Source organism: Echinococcus granulosus (genome assembly GCF_000524195.1).
Source record: "Echinococcus granulosus chromosome Unknown EG_S00047, whole genome shotgun sequence".
Classification (NCBI taxonomy): domain Eukaryota; kingdom Metazoa; phylum Platyhelminthes; class Cestoda; order Cyclophyllidea; family Taeniidae; genus Echinococcus; species Echinococcus granulosus.
Window position 1 is genome coordinate 498,673 of NW_020170427.1, and position 17,953 is coordinate 516,625.

At 43.1% G+C, this 17,953-nt stretch overlaps 1 protein-coding gene across 1 annotated transcript; it reads right to left on the reverse strand. All coding sequences in view use genetic code 11, as the record gives it.

Annotated features, from left to right (window-relative positions):
- Positions 1 to 387: 387 nt before the first annotated feature.
- EGR_05886 (F-box only protein 8) lies at positions 388 to 17,596 on the reverse strand (the record flags this gene model as incomplete). Its single annotated transcript, XM_024495135.1, has 13 exons — positions 388 to 686; positions 2,008 to 2,195; positions 3,158 to 3,406; positions 3,542 to 3,686; positions 4,284 to 4,371; positions 9,532 to 9,654; positions 9,997 to 10,694; positions 11,401 to 11,626; positions 15,179 to 15,258; positions 15,404 to 15,599; positions 16,784 to 17,010; positions 17,103 to 17,199; positions 17,546 to 17,596. 13 exons carry the CDS (start codon positions 17,594 to 17,596, stop codon positions 388 to 390), a joined length of 2,667 nt encoding a protein of 888 aa, XP_024350481.1.
- Between the last annotated feature and the right edge of the window lie 357 nt (positions 17,597 to 17,953).

Here is a 17,953-nt window from a genome sequence, read left to right on the forward strand (position 1 = left end):
TTATATTCACCCTCGATTCCGACCAGTCATCATTGTCCATCCTGTAATAGACAGGAAATGGGAATTAAGAAGCCATTTTACTTTGCTCCTCAAATATTCAACCTGAGTGATCAATAATATTCCCCTGAAGACCTCATAGAAGAAAACGTTGGTGAACGACAACACACGATGGAAACAATCTGAGTAACTTCTACCACATGAGTCCATTCTCATCTCCACACATACAGTAAGCGAGACAATGTGTACATGTAAAATAAAAGGGAATGCAAAATCACTAGGCGCGGACGACGGGGATCACGTGTAAATGAGCGTGTTTGGCCGCAAGATGGGTGAGCGAAAGACTGATGATGCGTTTCAGTAGCGTGAATAATTTGGCGCGCGCTTTCACTAAGAGAGCGCAATGATGCGGTAGGGGCGGGGAGCGGCGCGCACCTCGGTCACTCGTTGCGCCGTTGGAGGCGAGGCGGAGGGAGCCACACCACTACTTTTCACCGTCACCCAGGTGGCGATGTCGCCCTCCACGTAGACGTTGTCGTAAAAGTGACCCAACAACTCAACATCTGCCGCCGGCACTGCTCGTCGCGTGTTGCGGATAAACTCGCGCTTGGACATCTTATTCTTTATCTGCGGGCTCGCAAAGTCCTTCGACAGCATGAGCAACGAGAAACAGAGCACGTAGACTACATCTAAAAAGGGTGACAATCAGCGGAGTAAGGCTAGATGCTTTAATAAATCTGCACTGGGCGGACATTTTAACCAAACATTGTACGAACCCACCTCGATCTACGCTAGGCCGATCATGTCTTCCACGCTTCCGGAGGTAACTCATATCCCCCGTCTGTGACCTTTTAACCAAAATAAGGACCAAAATCCTACGTGCCACTTACCAATATTTAATAGAGCCCCCTGTCGAACTAAATACGGCTCCGTAAGGCTTTTGGAGCTTTTCTAGGTGAATTTTAGGCAGCCAACTAAAATGAAACTGGTAGAGATTATAGGTGGGTTTTTTGAATGTCTCCGGGCGTTTTTTCCTTCTATAGCGGATTACAGAAGACCACGTGGGATGGAGGAGCACTTTTTAGCGGGCCCTGGCAACACGGCAACATTTAGTAAAAAATACAAGCAATTGTAGGTGAAAAAAGTTAGTTAAATGTCTTCTCCAGATAGAGCGAAAGTCTGCCGAACACGAGCATGCACATCAACGTGAAGCCTGCAAAACAAGGTGTCTTCACACATTTGCCGCCAGTCAAAACAAAACAATTTATTCTTCGTTAAGCTGCTGCCGAAGATGCAGCTACCGACACGAGATTAAGACTCATGCAGGCACGTGTGTGGATGCGTTCAAGAAGAGGTAGTCAACTCCTCTTTGTTGACAAAACCAGTTAAAGGTTTACTGTACTAATTCACGTGATTTAAAAACCACAAGATGCGGACTGACCCAAGGGGAGAGAAAACGTAAGCATGTCACCGTGCCTTTATAGGCAAGATGTTAAAACCAACTGTTGTAATGTTGCCAATGGTTGCTTGATAAAAAAAAGCAGGAGGGAGTCCGACCGGAGAGAGCGAGGTTGGTGTACAATGCTAACCGAGACAACCGGGAATTGGGGACTAACGATCATAGGAGCACAAATAGATTGTACCTGAAATAATACCCAGTATTCCCACTTATCACTATGGGGTCGATTACACGATTTATGGTGTAAACTACGCAAAACCGTAAAAAAGATCGAAATTGGTGACTTCATCATCTCCTATCCGTGCTGGGAATCCAGTAGAGCAAAAGGGTATCAGGATTGGGCCGTTTCAGCGGATTTCAATACACGAATTGGGACCTCGTAAAACTGATTACTACAATTAGGGGTCAATTCAGAAATGTAACTAACTATCCCAATCACATATATGAAAGCTTTTTTTAGGGGACGCTGCCTCAATTCTGCAATGGGGCATTACAAACACTGACAACCAGCAAACATATGGGGTAAGGCAGACAAAGAAAGGTAGCCAAACCTGGGCGAAGACCAATGTGCGGATTGCAGCGGACAAAATGCTCCGAGAAGCGTTCGAGCAATCGGGGAATGAAGTTGTGCGTGTCGTTCTCCGGACTGGGCAGCTCGGTAAAGAGACTCCGTAGAGCATCCGGTAAGAAGGCGCTGCGGAAGTCTTTCAGGCGAATCACTTCATCCAACACCTCCGGACTGAAGGCACCCACACCCGTAGAAGTACAAAGAAGGCAGTTGAAGTGAATGACGAGATGACTATCGCTCCGGCTTTCACTCATTGGTTTTCGCAAGTTTAGGGCAAAAGATGTCACATACAGCCTTGGTTACTCCTTTGATAGCATCATCTTAGAAACGTTTAATTTGTTCACTAGGATTCTATGTTACCATGCAGTGATGTTGAAAAATGGCTGAGAAACAGTCAGTTGTTTCATCAAGCTTACTCATAGTCTTCTAGTCCTATCAACCCCACTACAATCGCGTAACATATCCTTTGCCTTATTTCGTACTGGAAATTCTTGATAGTACGTCACAGTGTTTGACCATATAATGGTTTTGTCATCTCTGCAAAGCCGTACTGCTGTTTTAAGCGAAGCGTATTTTGAATGTCTACTTACAGACGTTGCGATACATAGATCGTAACCGTAGAGTCTCACTGGCGTTGTAGTGGATTGCACCAGCCTAATTCTATCTAAGAGCGAATTCATGCTACTTTGCGTGTCACATGAGTTACCTAACTGAAGCATTCGTTGTCGAGACCAGTTACAGCAATCGGTTAACTTATTAGATCATGCCAATGAGCGAAAAATTACACATGTCACACTAACTAAGCAGCATACTGAGGCATAACGAGTATGCCCAAAATGAAATAAAAAACCCACCGGAATCACCTACTTTATTCCATACTTCTAGTGCGAACTTACACAAATACAAAGCAGAGCAATCAAACACTGACTCAACATTTCAGCACCAGTTTTGACTCTGTAGTGCTTCGCAGTCCAGTTTGGCCTCATACTATTGTAGCCATTTTCACAAGGGGTAGAGTATGTGAATTTAAAGAAATGATGCAAGTTACATCTGGTAGCAAAGCCGCACGTGAGTGCTTGCGCTACCAAACATGGGTATCAACTAAAAAAGTTCGATTCTAGTCACATGCTTACCTAGCCTCAAGATATCGTCTCTTCTGCACTGGATCCAGTCCAGGAGTGACGTGGAGGTACAAAGCCACGTGATGAATATCGTCTTTGAGGATTTCGTTCTCCTGAAGATAACGAATTCCCTCGAAGGCGTCGCTGTTGAAGGTTAGTCGAGCTTCGTCGAGACGGAGGAAGAGGATTCGAAAGGAGAAGTGCGGCCTTTCCCGCCACGTCTCATAGACCGAACAGAAGGGCCAGTAGGCTCGACACAGCCTGCAAAATTACGATGTGAGTAGCTCCACTGAAATAATATCTTGAGGAATGATTAGAAGTTAGGCAGCAATAAGGTAGGTATATCCTAATAACTATATATAGACGGCAAAGATAATAAGGGAGAAATTCTCTCACCCCCGCCAGAGTGACTCATTCGAAGCAAGGTTCCACCAAACTCCAGAGGCTAAGTAAAGATCCGTGGGATTCAGATGAGATAAAATGGACAATGCAAGCTCAAGTGGGAGATCGACTAGGTCGAAGTGTCGCCCTTCTGACTCCTCTAGTAAAGTTTGAAGATGTAAAAAACCAAACCTGGGTTAATACTAGTATCAGCGCGCCAGGAAGAAGGTAGGAGAGCGGCTAGTTGGGACTGATAGCGTTGGGGGAGAAACAAGGCCCACTTATCGACTGGAACACCCGACAGAAGTTGGCCCATTTGGATTCTTGAATAAAATGCTTAATAAATGAAATAACGGAAAACGACACCAAGCTCCCCTCAAATAAGGTAGGAAGTAAATTGACGTTGATGAATCCAGAGAGTTTACAAAAGTGGTTTCTGGAGCATGACCAGTCATACGTTTGTGATTGCAAATAAGACGTGGATTAATCATGCTTCATCAGTTTGAGAGGAGGCATGTGCACCCAGGACTCGTATGAGTACAAACATGGTATAATGTAAGTGGCACAAAATCATAAATGCGGCTTCACCGGACCATAGATAATAGCATTAGACAACAATTCCTCATATAGACATGGGAATTCTGATATAGAGAAGCATAAAGCGCCACTGACAATTCGCTCTACCATCCGTAACGTTAATACCACATAAAAGGTAGTTTGATTATAAAGCAAGCGGGCAAGAGGCCAAACCACTAACCAGTTGAGACGCAATGCTCTACAGCGATGGACACCGCGGGCCAAATAGCGATAGACTCTTCCGAATCATCAACATCATACACCACCAACTAGTTCGTAAATTTAAAGGGTCGTGTATTTTTTTGGTAGCCCTATGAGTCATTAGGACATTGTTGGATAAATTGTGTTTACGTGGTTAATTTTTATATAAGATACTTTGACGCTTATTTATTAATATAGACAGGCTAAGATATAGCAGTTGTGCAATTCTTTGGCAATTTGTTTTGCAGTTCACTATAGGCTACAATCTTGGGATTTTATTGTATACATCAAATAAATTACACAGGCCCATGTTTATTCTACTGTTGTGAATGGCTGTCTAAAGAGGCTATGAGGACTCTAAACTGGGCCAGTTGCCTTTATTATGATCCAGGACCTGGTTAAAGTCTCCTCGGGACTTTGAATTAGCACTCCAAGTGTTTTTTGAAATTAAAGTCGACCTTAGCCGAGTGTAAGCTTATGAATCGCTAACGCACAGAAGACATGGCAGTCCATAAGCATGTCTAAAGGCCATGCCTCAGGGTGAAAGCACAACCCGGGAGATATAACGTGCCGGCGTGGTTGAGCTCACAGTTAGGCGAAATGTCAGGTCACTCCAGTTATATCATTTTAAAGGCTTTAGAACTACCCGTGACGGCCAGCCTAACTCTTCAGTTAAATTCGGAACGAATTCGACTGAAATACAAATATCTACTTGCAATTCACGTCTTATTTTTTCATTTACCAAGTGTAGCAAAAAAGGACTTTAGCCATCTCGAGATCAAACGTCGTCAATTTCGATAGAATTAGGCATATTTATCTGCAAAATTACGGCTCTTAAGTACCAAACGCTTTAGGCTTTAGCCATTTTGCTTTTCGTATGGGGCAGATACGCCAGTAATTTGATTTAAGTGCTCGCAGGTTTCCAATCTCTTTGAGCTCTCAACCTTCTGTAATGTGGTCACCTGGTTTTTTGCACGAGCATGTGTATAAGCTTTATGATGATCAGATTGTGACAAAATGAAGTACCTATTTTCCGAGAGGCAAGCTAAATAGCTAGCCTTAGAGATTACGTGTCACGTTTCTTTTTTAAATATTGCTAGATTTACAAGAAGTCAACTTAGCACCTTTCAAGGCATTTATGGCGCCACAAAACTTTTCTAAAGTGGTAAGTAATCATAACACTAGACCGAAATATGTATTGCTGACATACAGATGAGCCAGGGGCTACTGGCAAGGACCGAAGGTCACGCCACCGAGCTAAAGTACAAAAGCAGATCCTTATGCGTCCGCAAAACCAAGATGAAGATTTAGACAAATAATCAAGCTTCCTACGGACTGCTTCGGTTGGTATTCTACAAAAAAAGAGTGCATTTTTGCAAAAATACTTCTATTTACCATCTCTGTAGTCTTTTGGGAGATTTTGCGGTTGTATTTTTGACAATCTCATCAAATGCCTTTTAATGGATTTACTGATGAATTAAAATGAATTTGTGAAAACCTAAATACTCACCTTTTCACATCAACCTAGTCATTATATTTTTCATTATCGGTGGTATTCATTAAAAATGTCAAATTTTGTATTTATTTTGAAGTCACATTTGTAAATATGAATGAAAGTTGGTATATCAACCACCTTTTGTAAATTAGACTGAAATAATGCTGGTATTTGTCACAGCAACCTCTAGAAAAGGTTCCACCAACTGTTGATGTGATCACAGATTGGTTAACCCATTGGCTCGCTGGTGTGCCTTGGTACAACAAGCACAGATGGCAGCCAGATAAGCACGAAGAGGCACGTGAGGAGGGGGAGGAGAAAAACCGCATTCGAGCAGGGAGCTATTTTTCCCCCCTAAGCGGATGCTTATATTTCCTCTCTCGACTTCTACCCATTCCCCTTCCCCCTGCCTTCCTCCCTCCAACTAGATTGTCATCAGATGGCGTGTTATAGTCTGCGCAAAGTGGGCCTTCGGTGTGATTATCTCGGAAATACCATCACCTCATGGCTACCTCACCTCGCCTCTTCTCTATGCTTCACCTACCACCCATCCACCCGCCCACCCTCCCGTTTCTTTGGAAAGAAGCAAAGTTGACACGATTGCGTGTTAACAATATGAATTTTGGCTTTAGGATATGCAAATACAAAATACCAGTCAGCGCTCTAATTATGCGGTATTTAATTTCAAACTTTATGAAGTCATCACATCCTTCATGAGACTGTGTATTTAAGCGAACTGATTCTAGCGTTGTCAAGCATGCGACCACAGGTATGGGTTGGTGTCGTTCAATTTTAATTGTGGTTTTACGTATTCATGACTAGGTTGTAATAGGGTATTCGACTACACCTTTTGGATTTCTAAGCAAAATATGCGCATGTGGTTTAAAGGATAGTCTAATCTTTGCCATTAAAATGACTACTAATTTATAAATAAAGGATTCCGCAGTTGGAAGGCTAGTTTATAATCGCTGTAAGTCAGTTTGAACATCGGCCTGCTCGGTGGAGGATTTGGACAGGTTCCGAAGATCTTACTTTACTAACAATTCAGTGATAAAGAAACTCACAGTGTGGGAAAACGACTCGTTAATCACAATGCGTTATCAACTTATGCTATACATAATCAACAGCGATATCAGTGAAATGTACTAAGAAATCATCGGGAGTTACCTGTAGCGATAGTCTAAATTCATCTCCGACTTCTCGTAACTGAGGTATGCATAATGGTGTGTTGTCATAAGCAAATGACGATACAATGCTTTAGATACATAATTTTATTTTACTTTCACAAACACGCTCTCTGAGCGTGCCAAGAGTGTCTGCTAAATGACTGATTAAATTATATAGGCATTTCAGACATATAAATGCACAAAGCGTGCATACAAATTGCGCCAAAGTTGGGACCTTCTACGAAATTCGTTTTTGTTCAAACCAATTTGTATAGCTACTTACTTAAATATCAGTGGGGGTGTTTGAGGTTCTTATCCTAACATAAACCTGTTAATACCTTGTGTAATGACTAGGTAACCCCTGAGTGCAGCCTCAAACCTCAAATCACTGAACTCTAAGGAGACGGAGTCAGGGGTCAGAAGACAAGCCTTCGTGGTACATAGCTAAGAGTAGTATAAATTCCGATTAACAACAATCTTTGAAATACAAAGAACAAGCTAACAAATTTGTTTTGAATATTAATAATGTTCTTGTCTCATGCTAGCCAAGGCGCTGCCGGGACTGAAGTAGGCCTGACCGCAGGTCAACATGTGCTACAAATCAAATAACTTGAGTCATGAGGTGCAAATTTTATTCATGCCACTGTAACACTTCGCAAAATTGGTGAGAGTTTTTAGCCGATGGAAAAAGTCTGTGAATTTTAAGTATATCACTTGTTAAGCATCCAGTTGATCCATGAAATGGTGATGAGTGTTTACTACGAATCAGCTTATTTTAAGCATTCGCCCACCTAAACGTCATTGATACTAATTCAAAGAAGCGATGTTCAAGGCCTTATTTCACCAGTGATCCAATGTAATCTTTTCATAGAACATCCTGCGACCTCAGCAAAGTGCTTGAAATTTTTTTTTGGAAAAAAAGATAAGATTTACTAAATTTGTCCACACTTTATTTGAACAAATGTCAACACATCGGCAGGAAATCTCTGGACTTGATAGCAAAAAAGAGAATTTAATGCTATTAATGCCCATGGTTTATTTCAAATTCTATATCATCGTGACAGAAGTTAGCAAGGATGTGTCTGCATGTGCAAATAGCTCAATTTACGGCTAAAGTTACTTTACGCCCCCACACGGTGTCGGTACGCACTTTCAGGCCCTCAAGGTCACTTATTCCGTGGTTGATAAGCCCACCTCGTTTGTCACATCGGGTTTGCGAACAAATTCCAAAATAAAATTTAGTTCGGTTAACAAACGGCATTTGCTTAGGATCTGTATTCACTATCGTTTAGGTAAATGTTAATTCTTTACTTCTAAGGAGTAAATTTTGAAGGCCTTTATTTACCAAATACTCAGGAATCATGTAATAATTTGGTTCTTATGTGAGTCATGCTTTGGTCAGAACAATAAAATAGTAAGTTGTCAATTCTTGGTGGGCCCGTGTTCACAAGTGCAGGTGACTCGACATGCCACCCACCCATTTTAGCCACATAGTGCATATTTTACTAGGTGACTGTTTTTACTTGGCTTTTTAGGGTGGAAAAAGACGCGCATCATTTAAGCTGGAGGGTGATTCAGTCACCGAAATTCATATCAATGTTCAAACCACTAGCCACCTTGGGTACAATCCAGCTTGACTGCCGAACAAATTCTGAGCACCTGGTTTAAATCTGTTCACACTTTGTACACTTGTTAGGCAAACCGTAAATGTCAATTAGCATACCTTTGTATTTGGATTTGTATTAAAGCTAGGATAGCAAGAGATCCAAATGCCCCAAGCATTTGGAGTTTCTATTTAGTATTACGCGGCTGAAAGAATAGTAAATGTATTGCAACAAAAAAAGTAAAAATTTGAGGAGGATAACAGTTTAAATGCAGCAGCTTACTTAAGTTCTTATGAGAATACATTGGTCATCACCATCACGTGCGTCACAAATATGCGACATGTGTTTTTTATTGCCTCATGAGAACACGGTGAGTCGAACCGTTCAGCAAATAGGCTTGTTACGTATGATTTAAATAAATGGATTTAGGATGTTCCCGGATTAAGGGTAATTCCATTCCTCAGCCTTCAGACACCAGTTAAACCAATCAATTTAGTAGTACAAATTCTGCAGCACTTTGAGGACAAAAAGCATCTGAGCTGGGATGACCAATTCTCCTTAAAAACGTGTACTCAAGTTAACAATAAAACCATTGTCTTGATCCTGGTAGAGATTTTTATTCTGGATACTTCAAGCTTACCATGGCGACTCAGTACCGCACGCAAAATCCAATGAGAAGTAAATGCCGACCCTCATTGCTACTTTTTGTCCTCATCTTCTTCGCCCCATCTGCAAGGATTGGCAAAAAGTTCATTATCACCTTATCAACGGCGCTGTTGCCTGAATCATCATTAATGGCACAAGCCACGAATTGGTCTGCTCTACTCGCCATACAACCGATTTGAAGACCATTATGTACCTCTATTAAGCTGGAAGTCCCCCTATTTACATGTAAATCCCCTGTAAAACAGCAATGCCATGACTATTCCCTTAACTCTTTGTTTCGGTTTCGCGGGCACTTACGGCTCCGCGTTTGTTACTTTCCTCCGGGCCATGCCGGTAGCCGCCCAGCCCTTCTGTACGCCGGTAATGCATATTCTGCTCCGGTATTATATCTTTTTTCGTCTTCATAAAAGTCTCGAGGAGCTACAAAGTACCACTCATTTAAATTATTTGTTTTAGATAGAAAGGAAAAAATGCGGTTGATAATAATTTATTCATTGGCCACTGCTACAAAATTACGGAATAAATCGCTTTGGGAAACCATTTACAAAATGAGGAGAGTACAAGGAGTTCATATAAGTCCCAGAATCTTTAAATTTCTGTGGCGGTGTTGTAAATCAGCCTGAATGACAGAAAAATAAGGCGGATTAGGATTAAGTGTGAGCTTCACAAGTAAAGTAGGCCGCTTAAATCAAACAATTGACAGGAAGGGGGTATACGTAGGTTGGCTGTTATTAGGGCTAGTCTGTTCTCTTTTCAAATTACCGACTCATTATAGGGGAGATTTTTAAGACCCAACCTCTGATCCACAGAGTTAAGATAATTCGACTTGAGATCGTTAAAAAGCCTGGCACTGTTCACTAGAGCTTCAAAAGTAGGAAGTAGGCAGAGTCGCTCCAGTGACAAATTCCGGGGTGACACATCCATGGTGGGCCTGCAGAAGGTCTGTGGAAAGGTATTGCACCTTCGTATCTCTGCGTCAAGGCCCACTGGGGCATTTTCCACCGGTTCCGCTAATCGACGTATGCTACTGAATATGTTACTGTTGACGAACTGCGATTTTGATTGCTTGCAGGAGAGATCCAGCGGTTCCTCCTTGGGCGGTGTCCACGCTCGTGCTGCCAACATTTGACCCCAGAACGCAGTCACAAGCCATTGGTAGGTCAGTGCGGACATAGGTAGGGCATCCTGGTTGGCGTTGTGGAAGCTGCCATTAAGTGGAGCGCGCTTTCGGGAAGGTGGGGGTCTTTTGAGTATGCTGGGATAATAACTAAGCCGGCTTCTCTTTGTGGACTCCGAAGAGGGATCTTCACAACCCAAAAACACACTGTAGAGGAGGGAAGAAGAGGGGATTTCTGATGAGGCATCGAGACACAATCGTTTGGGGCTGAAGAGGTGTTGCCGTGTGTCCAGGGCATCACAATCACTAGGTCGTTTTCGACCAAACTGGAAGATGATCGGGTCTACAGAGTGGGATGGTATGGGTAGTGGATAAGTAGGTGAGGCCAGGGATTTTTTCTCTTTCCTTGAAGGCGAATCGTCGGACAATTCGGCCTCCGCCAAGTGGAATGCTCTAATTGCGAGTCTAAAGTGTAAAAGACGGCTTCAGCTTAAATAGAGAAGGTACATCGGTACCAAACCGCGGCAAGGGCCAGTATTGAACTGTGACTGAATTCACAGAATAATAAAAGGAAAAAAATTCGACGCTTTTGAACTGACTAGATTGGGATTAAGCGATTGTAAATGTCGTGACACGATTCCAAGTTTCCAAAAAAGGTTATACCACATGTCGATTCAAAGATAGGCGTTTTGTAACTCCATCTCCCAAATTAAGGCTACTTGGGGTACCGGATTGTCCCCACCTGTCATCACATTAGTGACTAATGGGCTATCAAACTGAACAATTGATAGTCATGTTAGATTTCGATCGTTGGCCAGTAACATCGAAATTATGTGATCTCAGGTAGTGGCTTGGACTCAACAAAAAATTAATTACATTCGAGTGTGACGCTCATGAAAACTTCAGGGCCTGCTTTCTTCAATGAATAGGCATGCTAGAACATTTGAAAATTGAGTGGATTACAGTATTTATTGAAAAAGCAATGGCAGGTTTATACTTTTTCATGAGCTAATTGATGGATAGAAGGAGGAGAATGGGTTGTAGCTCACCTGAGGATAAACATCGCTTTACATCAAGAGATAGCAGAAGAGAGTTCCAACACACCACACCACACCACTGAAATGCGGTTAACCTGTAAATACTCCTCCTTGAGAGGTAAGAGGAGGCAAATGGCGCCTCTTTGAGAGACGAGTGCAAAGATGTACCCCAAGGCGAATTGCAATTGGCCGGTGCCAGAGGCAAGCGGGCGCGACGACACTCCGTCTCACTCCATTCCTGCCAGAAGTGAGCGCTAATGGATGTTGGTGCGTGCGTGTGCGTGTTTGTGCACACTTGCACACGCTTGCGTGGGGGGAAGAAGGATGAGAAGTGCAAGAGGCGTGCGCATGCACGCGGATGCAATCACATCGCGAGAGCGATGCATGCATGTGCGCACGTGCCGTCGAGCTGGCCAATTAAAATGCTGTAAGTGCGGCGGTTAGACGAATTATATTGCAGGAGTCCGCGTACCAAAAAGACTTTATAAAAATTATTTTCATAGGCTATTTGGAGATTGTGGCTATGGAATCTTAAGCTATATACAGCGGTTTTAACACTTTTGGCCTGTAATCTTTTCTTTTTCGGTCTTACTAGCTTCATTTTTGCTAGTCGTAATTCATAGTGGATAAGTGAGGTCTTCCCCATCTGCAGCCAGTAAAGGTAAACTAAGAACTTTTGGGAGCATTTCAGCCGCCTGAATTTTCAATTTTAATCCATAATTTATTTGTACCTACGCTAATAGCAGTGATTTTGCTTCTGAATTTTGATTTTAGCTCCACACCAGTCCTCAAAAGTAGATTTACCGCTGGTACTGTCTAAGGTGTTTATTTGCTTATGTTTTCAACTTAAGTTGTTTAAAATGGCTATCAGGGAAGGAAGTATTGCCGTTTCGCAAAAGGTCAATCAAACTATGAAGTTAAGTACTGGTCTCAGCCAATCTTGTCTCACTGATCCGGAAAACAATGGGTCAAAAATAGAGTATTGACAGCCCTCTTTCGCCGCATTGACTTATACAAACTTTGCGTTTCACAACACACCTTTTAAAGAATGAGGAATAAACACATTATTACCCAGAAGTTTAGCCTGTTGCCAACTCTCTTCTTTAAGTGAATTAACAAATTGTCAACAGACTAGCATGAACGTTCCTTTCTGATGCAGAGTGTAAAACTGGCTTTGACATTTCCTAAAATTTCAGTGCGGTTTGAGAAAGTCTTTTTGCGCACACATACACAAGGGCAATTTTCGAAACTCTCCCCATCCCCCTCCCCCTCTCTCTCCAGTAAAGAAGTTAACGAGCAAAAACTACATTTACCCACAGGAGGAAGCTGTCTCTCGGCAAATGCTAATTACCTATCCACTAAAGCGCGAGACACTTTTGCTCCAGCTCTGCCTCCTCCTATCTTGTGTCGGTAATCGCTGTTACAAGTGTGAACTAGCATGTGAACATGTGTATGTATGCATGTGCTTGTGTTACACAGTGTCAGAGACGATCTAAGTTATTAAGGAATGCTCTTTTGTCCACGACATTATCCCCACAATGCATGGCCTATTTAAGTAGGACTTCTGTTTATTTGATTTACTGTATGTTTGCACCCTTTAAAGGTACCTTGATTACGGTGACACCTTATTAATTGGTTATGGGTGTGTACTGACTTGACCTAGAGCTGAGAAAGACCAAATCAGAAAATGGTGGTACTTGATGGAGTAAAAGAATGCTGTCTTTGCAGCACACTTGACTATGCTGGTCTACTCAATCTTCTGCAGATCAGCCTTTGTGCTGGTGGCATGCAGACTTGTTCAGATCATTCAAGTTTCTAAACTTAAAGCCTTATAATGCCTTTGAGGACGATTAAATCACACAGATAAAGTGATTTGTAGATTTTTTCTGGCACTCGCGGGAATTCGGCTTTACCATTAAACACCATGGTTTCTCAAACTGCCTAGCAGGTTCACTACCAGAGTCTTGAAGGCAAAGTGATTATCTCCACTAGACTTGACACCACTGCTAGTGCCATCAAACTGACAAGCTTATTTTCTGCTCAAAGATTAAGAAATATTATTACCCTCAGACCAAGAACATCTTCCACCCATTTACTACTTCTAAATCCAACCGCTAGGCCTTACGTAAACGATTTGATGCTACCAGTTCTCTACTATGAGCGGATAAAGAGCTCCGCACAGTTACACGTCATAATCAGGTAGCTAACAATGTTTAAAGTTCAGAAAGGACGTCAATATCAAGGTTACTAAAGCTAGGTAGTTAAAATCACTGCTGTAACCTAATAAGAAACTGTACAAAGATTTCATCATTGATTCGTACTGAGAAGTGGAAAGTCCGTCGCACAATAAAATGCAAGACTTGCCAACTAAAATCTCCTTCTACCAGGATATGCTATCGCCCTATCATCGGCACGCCGCTTTACAAGAATGGGTCATTCAAAAGGGGTGTTAAAAAGTGACCTATGTCCAATCTTCAATTAACTTTTTACCACACTGAGCTCCGCGATTTGAAAGACCGAACCCCTCCTTTTGTTTCGACCAAAAGATCAGCTCTTACGAGTTCAGAGTGGCCACGAGCCAGTCAACAAATCTACGAAACCATCTACTGTAAGCATGTGCCTACAGCGAATCCCACTTTCCCAGGCATTTGTTTGTGAGTAATCACGGGCGTCAAGATTCGATGCCAAGTATCCGCTTAGGTTTACTGGTCATTTAGCCTGAAAGGGTTTACAAACTGTCTAGGCCAATCTAATCCTTCGCAGCCTTTTTAGGGTTTTACCGAATCATCCACCTTACTTTGGAGGGAAAAGCACATACTTAATCTTACCCAAGGAACACCTTTGATCACAGCGCGAAAACTACGACGATGGGTACACCGGAAGTAACCTTGCCTGAGTAGACACCTTCGCTGCTCCACAGAACTAGGAAAAATCACCTGCAAGCTCATTCATTGCCCCATCTTGACATGCTGCCACGGAAGAGAGGGTTAACGGAAAACGCCGGTATTACCGCCTGAGTCGAAACCCGCGTGTCACACATTAACGACAATCACCCCCGGCCCACCGGATACTTTCAACGCCGAACAGGACCACACCGTCTCCCTACTAGACGCCCACCCCGCCTCCTCCCCATAACCTAGATGTCATCCAAACAGTGACCAAACTTTGGCCTAAATCTCTGACCTGGCTGACAGTAGCCGCCTTAAATGATGGGCAAAGCACAGCACACTCCGACGGCGGACCTGTGCCATTCCACCTACCCACTTAATGTACAGGCTGTCGGCCAGATGTGACAAATTCTTTGTCGAATCACAGCGGACAGATTTTGACGCGACAATGTTTGATGGGCTTAGAGCAAAGGAGACGCAAAGCAATCCTAAACCAAGGACAATTCTACGCGTTAGTACCTAAACGACACAACTCCAGGTGGGCGGTAAACCCTGTTAGCTGTTGCAATACGTTCCTCTTCTAATGCCTCTTCAATCAATTCAACGCAGTGTGATGCTGTTACCTCTGAACGCCAGCAGAGCTCAGTTTACGAGAAAAGCACAACAACCCGACCATATTCGCTTAAACCTTGATTCCAGTCCTCCCAACCCGCCTCCCCTCCAACTCACGTGACTTCAATAGCCGCCCTACTCAGTTACGGCTAAAAAAAGCGAAATGAGAGTTGACAAAGGAAATCGCATGATATCTGCAGCTGGAGCAAAAACGCTTTCTGTTTGCTGTTCTGTTCAATCTACAAGCCGCATCGATGGGTAAACAAAATAATGACACTAAAACAAAATACACAGAGAGAGGTCCGCGTTACATCACGTCGTCGGTGCTTCCCTCCACCCCGCTCCAAGGGCCTCAGTTGTTGCGCTTTTTCTAGAACCAAAGGAAAGAAAGAAAGCATTAAATTGTTAGGTAAAGATCAGAAATCGCAAAAAGGAAGAGGTTCAGGAAGGAATTTCAAATATTAAAACGAAAATCAAAAAGGCATGTTGTCATGGCAATAGGCCTCTGGACGCACCATCCACGGCAAAAACACGCTTTACCAGGACGACAGGCAGCAGTGGTACTGAGGGCTTGCATACAACAGCGTAGGAAGGGTGATGATCCAAGTGTCCTGTGGACGAAGGTGTCAAACACGAACCCGGCGATACTAGCCAAAGCATACACACACAACACAGTACGGTGATAATGGTACGCGCTCGGCAACTCAGTCGCTGAGCAGAAAGACAGCGGAATGGTGTACACGCTTCAAAGATGATCGTATGTCTACACGTCGATGTCGAGCCTTGCTGTGGTGTTTGCGTTCCAAGTCCACAGCTTTGACAGTCATTTCCGTGAGCGATCAGCCATCACGTAGAACACCTCTTCCTACATACACGTTTGACGTGCAACCCATTGTGGGTTGAAAATGTACACAAGATGAAACTTTCTGTGAAAACAATGGACACAAGACTACGCAATCATTGCAGAACACTCGCGATTTTGACAAGTTGGCCCACGCTGGATACCGGCACAGCTTTCTGGTGTCCTTGGGTGCTGCCCTAACTCCAAGGAGCGTTTTGACCCGAAGGACCATAGCTTTCGGGATTGTATTATTTCATACAAAGAAAACCGGGTGCATCATCTCCCTCTGGAGCCAAAAGGAACACCAAAGCCGTAGAAGCTTGTGGACGAAGTAATAAACTTTTTTCCGTGCCGAAGCTTCCCAGATATGCATTAAAAGTGAGGACAAGTGCAAAAATAAATGCTGTATTCATTCCTGGAAATGCGCCATTTTGCTGAAGAAGATGAAAAGGCTCAGTTTAACTTGATCAATCCTTCTAATAGAGAGTAACGATAACGGAAACATGAAAAGCACGCAGATTAAATCATTTTTTGTGCGAATAAATTAGGATATACTCGCAGTGACTAGAAATAATTCCTCGCAACCAATAAAGTTAAATGACGAAAGTTATGCAATTCTGCTATTATTCATTCCTCTGCGTGAATGTGCTGAGCTGTCAACTGAGCCGGAGGACAAAAGGGAGAGGAGGGAAGCAACCGTGAACGCCCTCTCCCCACTCCAAACACCACGTCTGTAAGACAGAAAAAAAGACACTCCCTACACCCCCAACCAACACTTTACCGCTTTAACGAACGAAACCGCGAGTTCGCACCAACACCCACACACAGAGGCAGCAAAACAAAGGATGGAAATAAACATTCCACACACACACAGACCTAGTGCACGGCAGCTTAAACAATCGACGCACAAGCACACACCCGTGCGCGCACAAAATATGACTAAAGCCAGTCTTGCTGCTTTCTTTCTCCAGAAGAGGGCAAATCCTGTAAAAACATTTTCAAACTGTTTAAAAATTTTGAGAATTGTCAAGCAAAGAACACCAGATTTTGTTACCTGAGGCTGAGAAGGAGTAAAACTAGCGCAGCCTGAACGGGAAAAGGAGATAGAACCCTGAAGGGTGCTGCTACTAGCTCCAGTGGCGCCACCTCCACGACCACCTCTGCTACGCCTTTTTCGACGACCTGAGGAGCTTGGGGTCTGATGGATCGCGGCTTGTATCTCCAAAGTCATGGGAATCTCGAGGAGGGCCAGTGGTGGAGGGGGCGATTGTGGTGATTGGTCTGGTGTAATCCAACAAAAGATGTTTTACCGGTGGAATATCACACGTTAGTAGCAATCCACTAGCCTTCTGGTACCAAATCAGAAATCATACCTGGTTGAGTTGGAGAATCTTTGGTCAAGTTGGTTGTTATACCGCTAGAATGACCTTGTCGAACCTGCGGTTTTGTGCCCTTGGGTAGCCGCTTCAACTGAACAAAGTATAAGCGTAGGATTAGGTAGCAGACAAGAGCAATACTGATCAAAATACTAGTTGTGAGCGGATGTCAGTCGGTTGAGATCCAAAATGGGCTAAAAGGTGAACTTCACAAAATTTGGGTTGTTTTCGTCACTTTTGCCACCAAAGAGGACGTGAGAGTTGCTTAAGCCTGTGGAAAAGAACAATATCAGTGGTAGCAAAATTGCAGCGATCTAACGATGGTCATTGCGAAACAGCAGTCTAAATCTGCACATTAAAAGCGGTTATCATGATTTAACTAACAATGTGACGTTTCAGGGATTACCACTTTTATACAGCAGGCATACCTAAAAAACTACGAACTTCACGATATCCACCATTACTGCGTTTGCCACCGACGTCACAAACATGTGAAAAGTAGTCCCTGTCAGTTTATAATGACGCAGTGGCACCAAACCGCGTTGCAAACCTGATGGATTTTATTGGCTTCAGGACACCCACATTGTTACGTATTCTTTTTTAGCAGCAGTAAATACCTGACAGCAAAACATCCAGCCGTGGTGATCAGTTAGTCTGTGAGACCTTTTTAACACGTATTAAAAGTGCTATGAACGAAGTGAATAAGACCACCTCAATAAAGTGTGCGAATACTTTTGATGCAACAATGTTTCCATTGGAATAATTCCCTCAACAGACGCTTTACTCTCCAGCTCCACTCACAAGTAATAAATCATAATGCACCAACCTTTTGATCCCGAAGCACGACT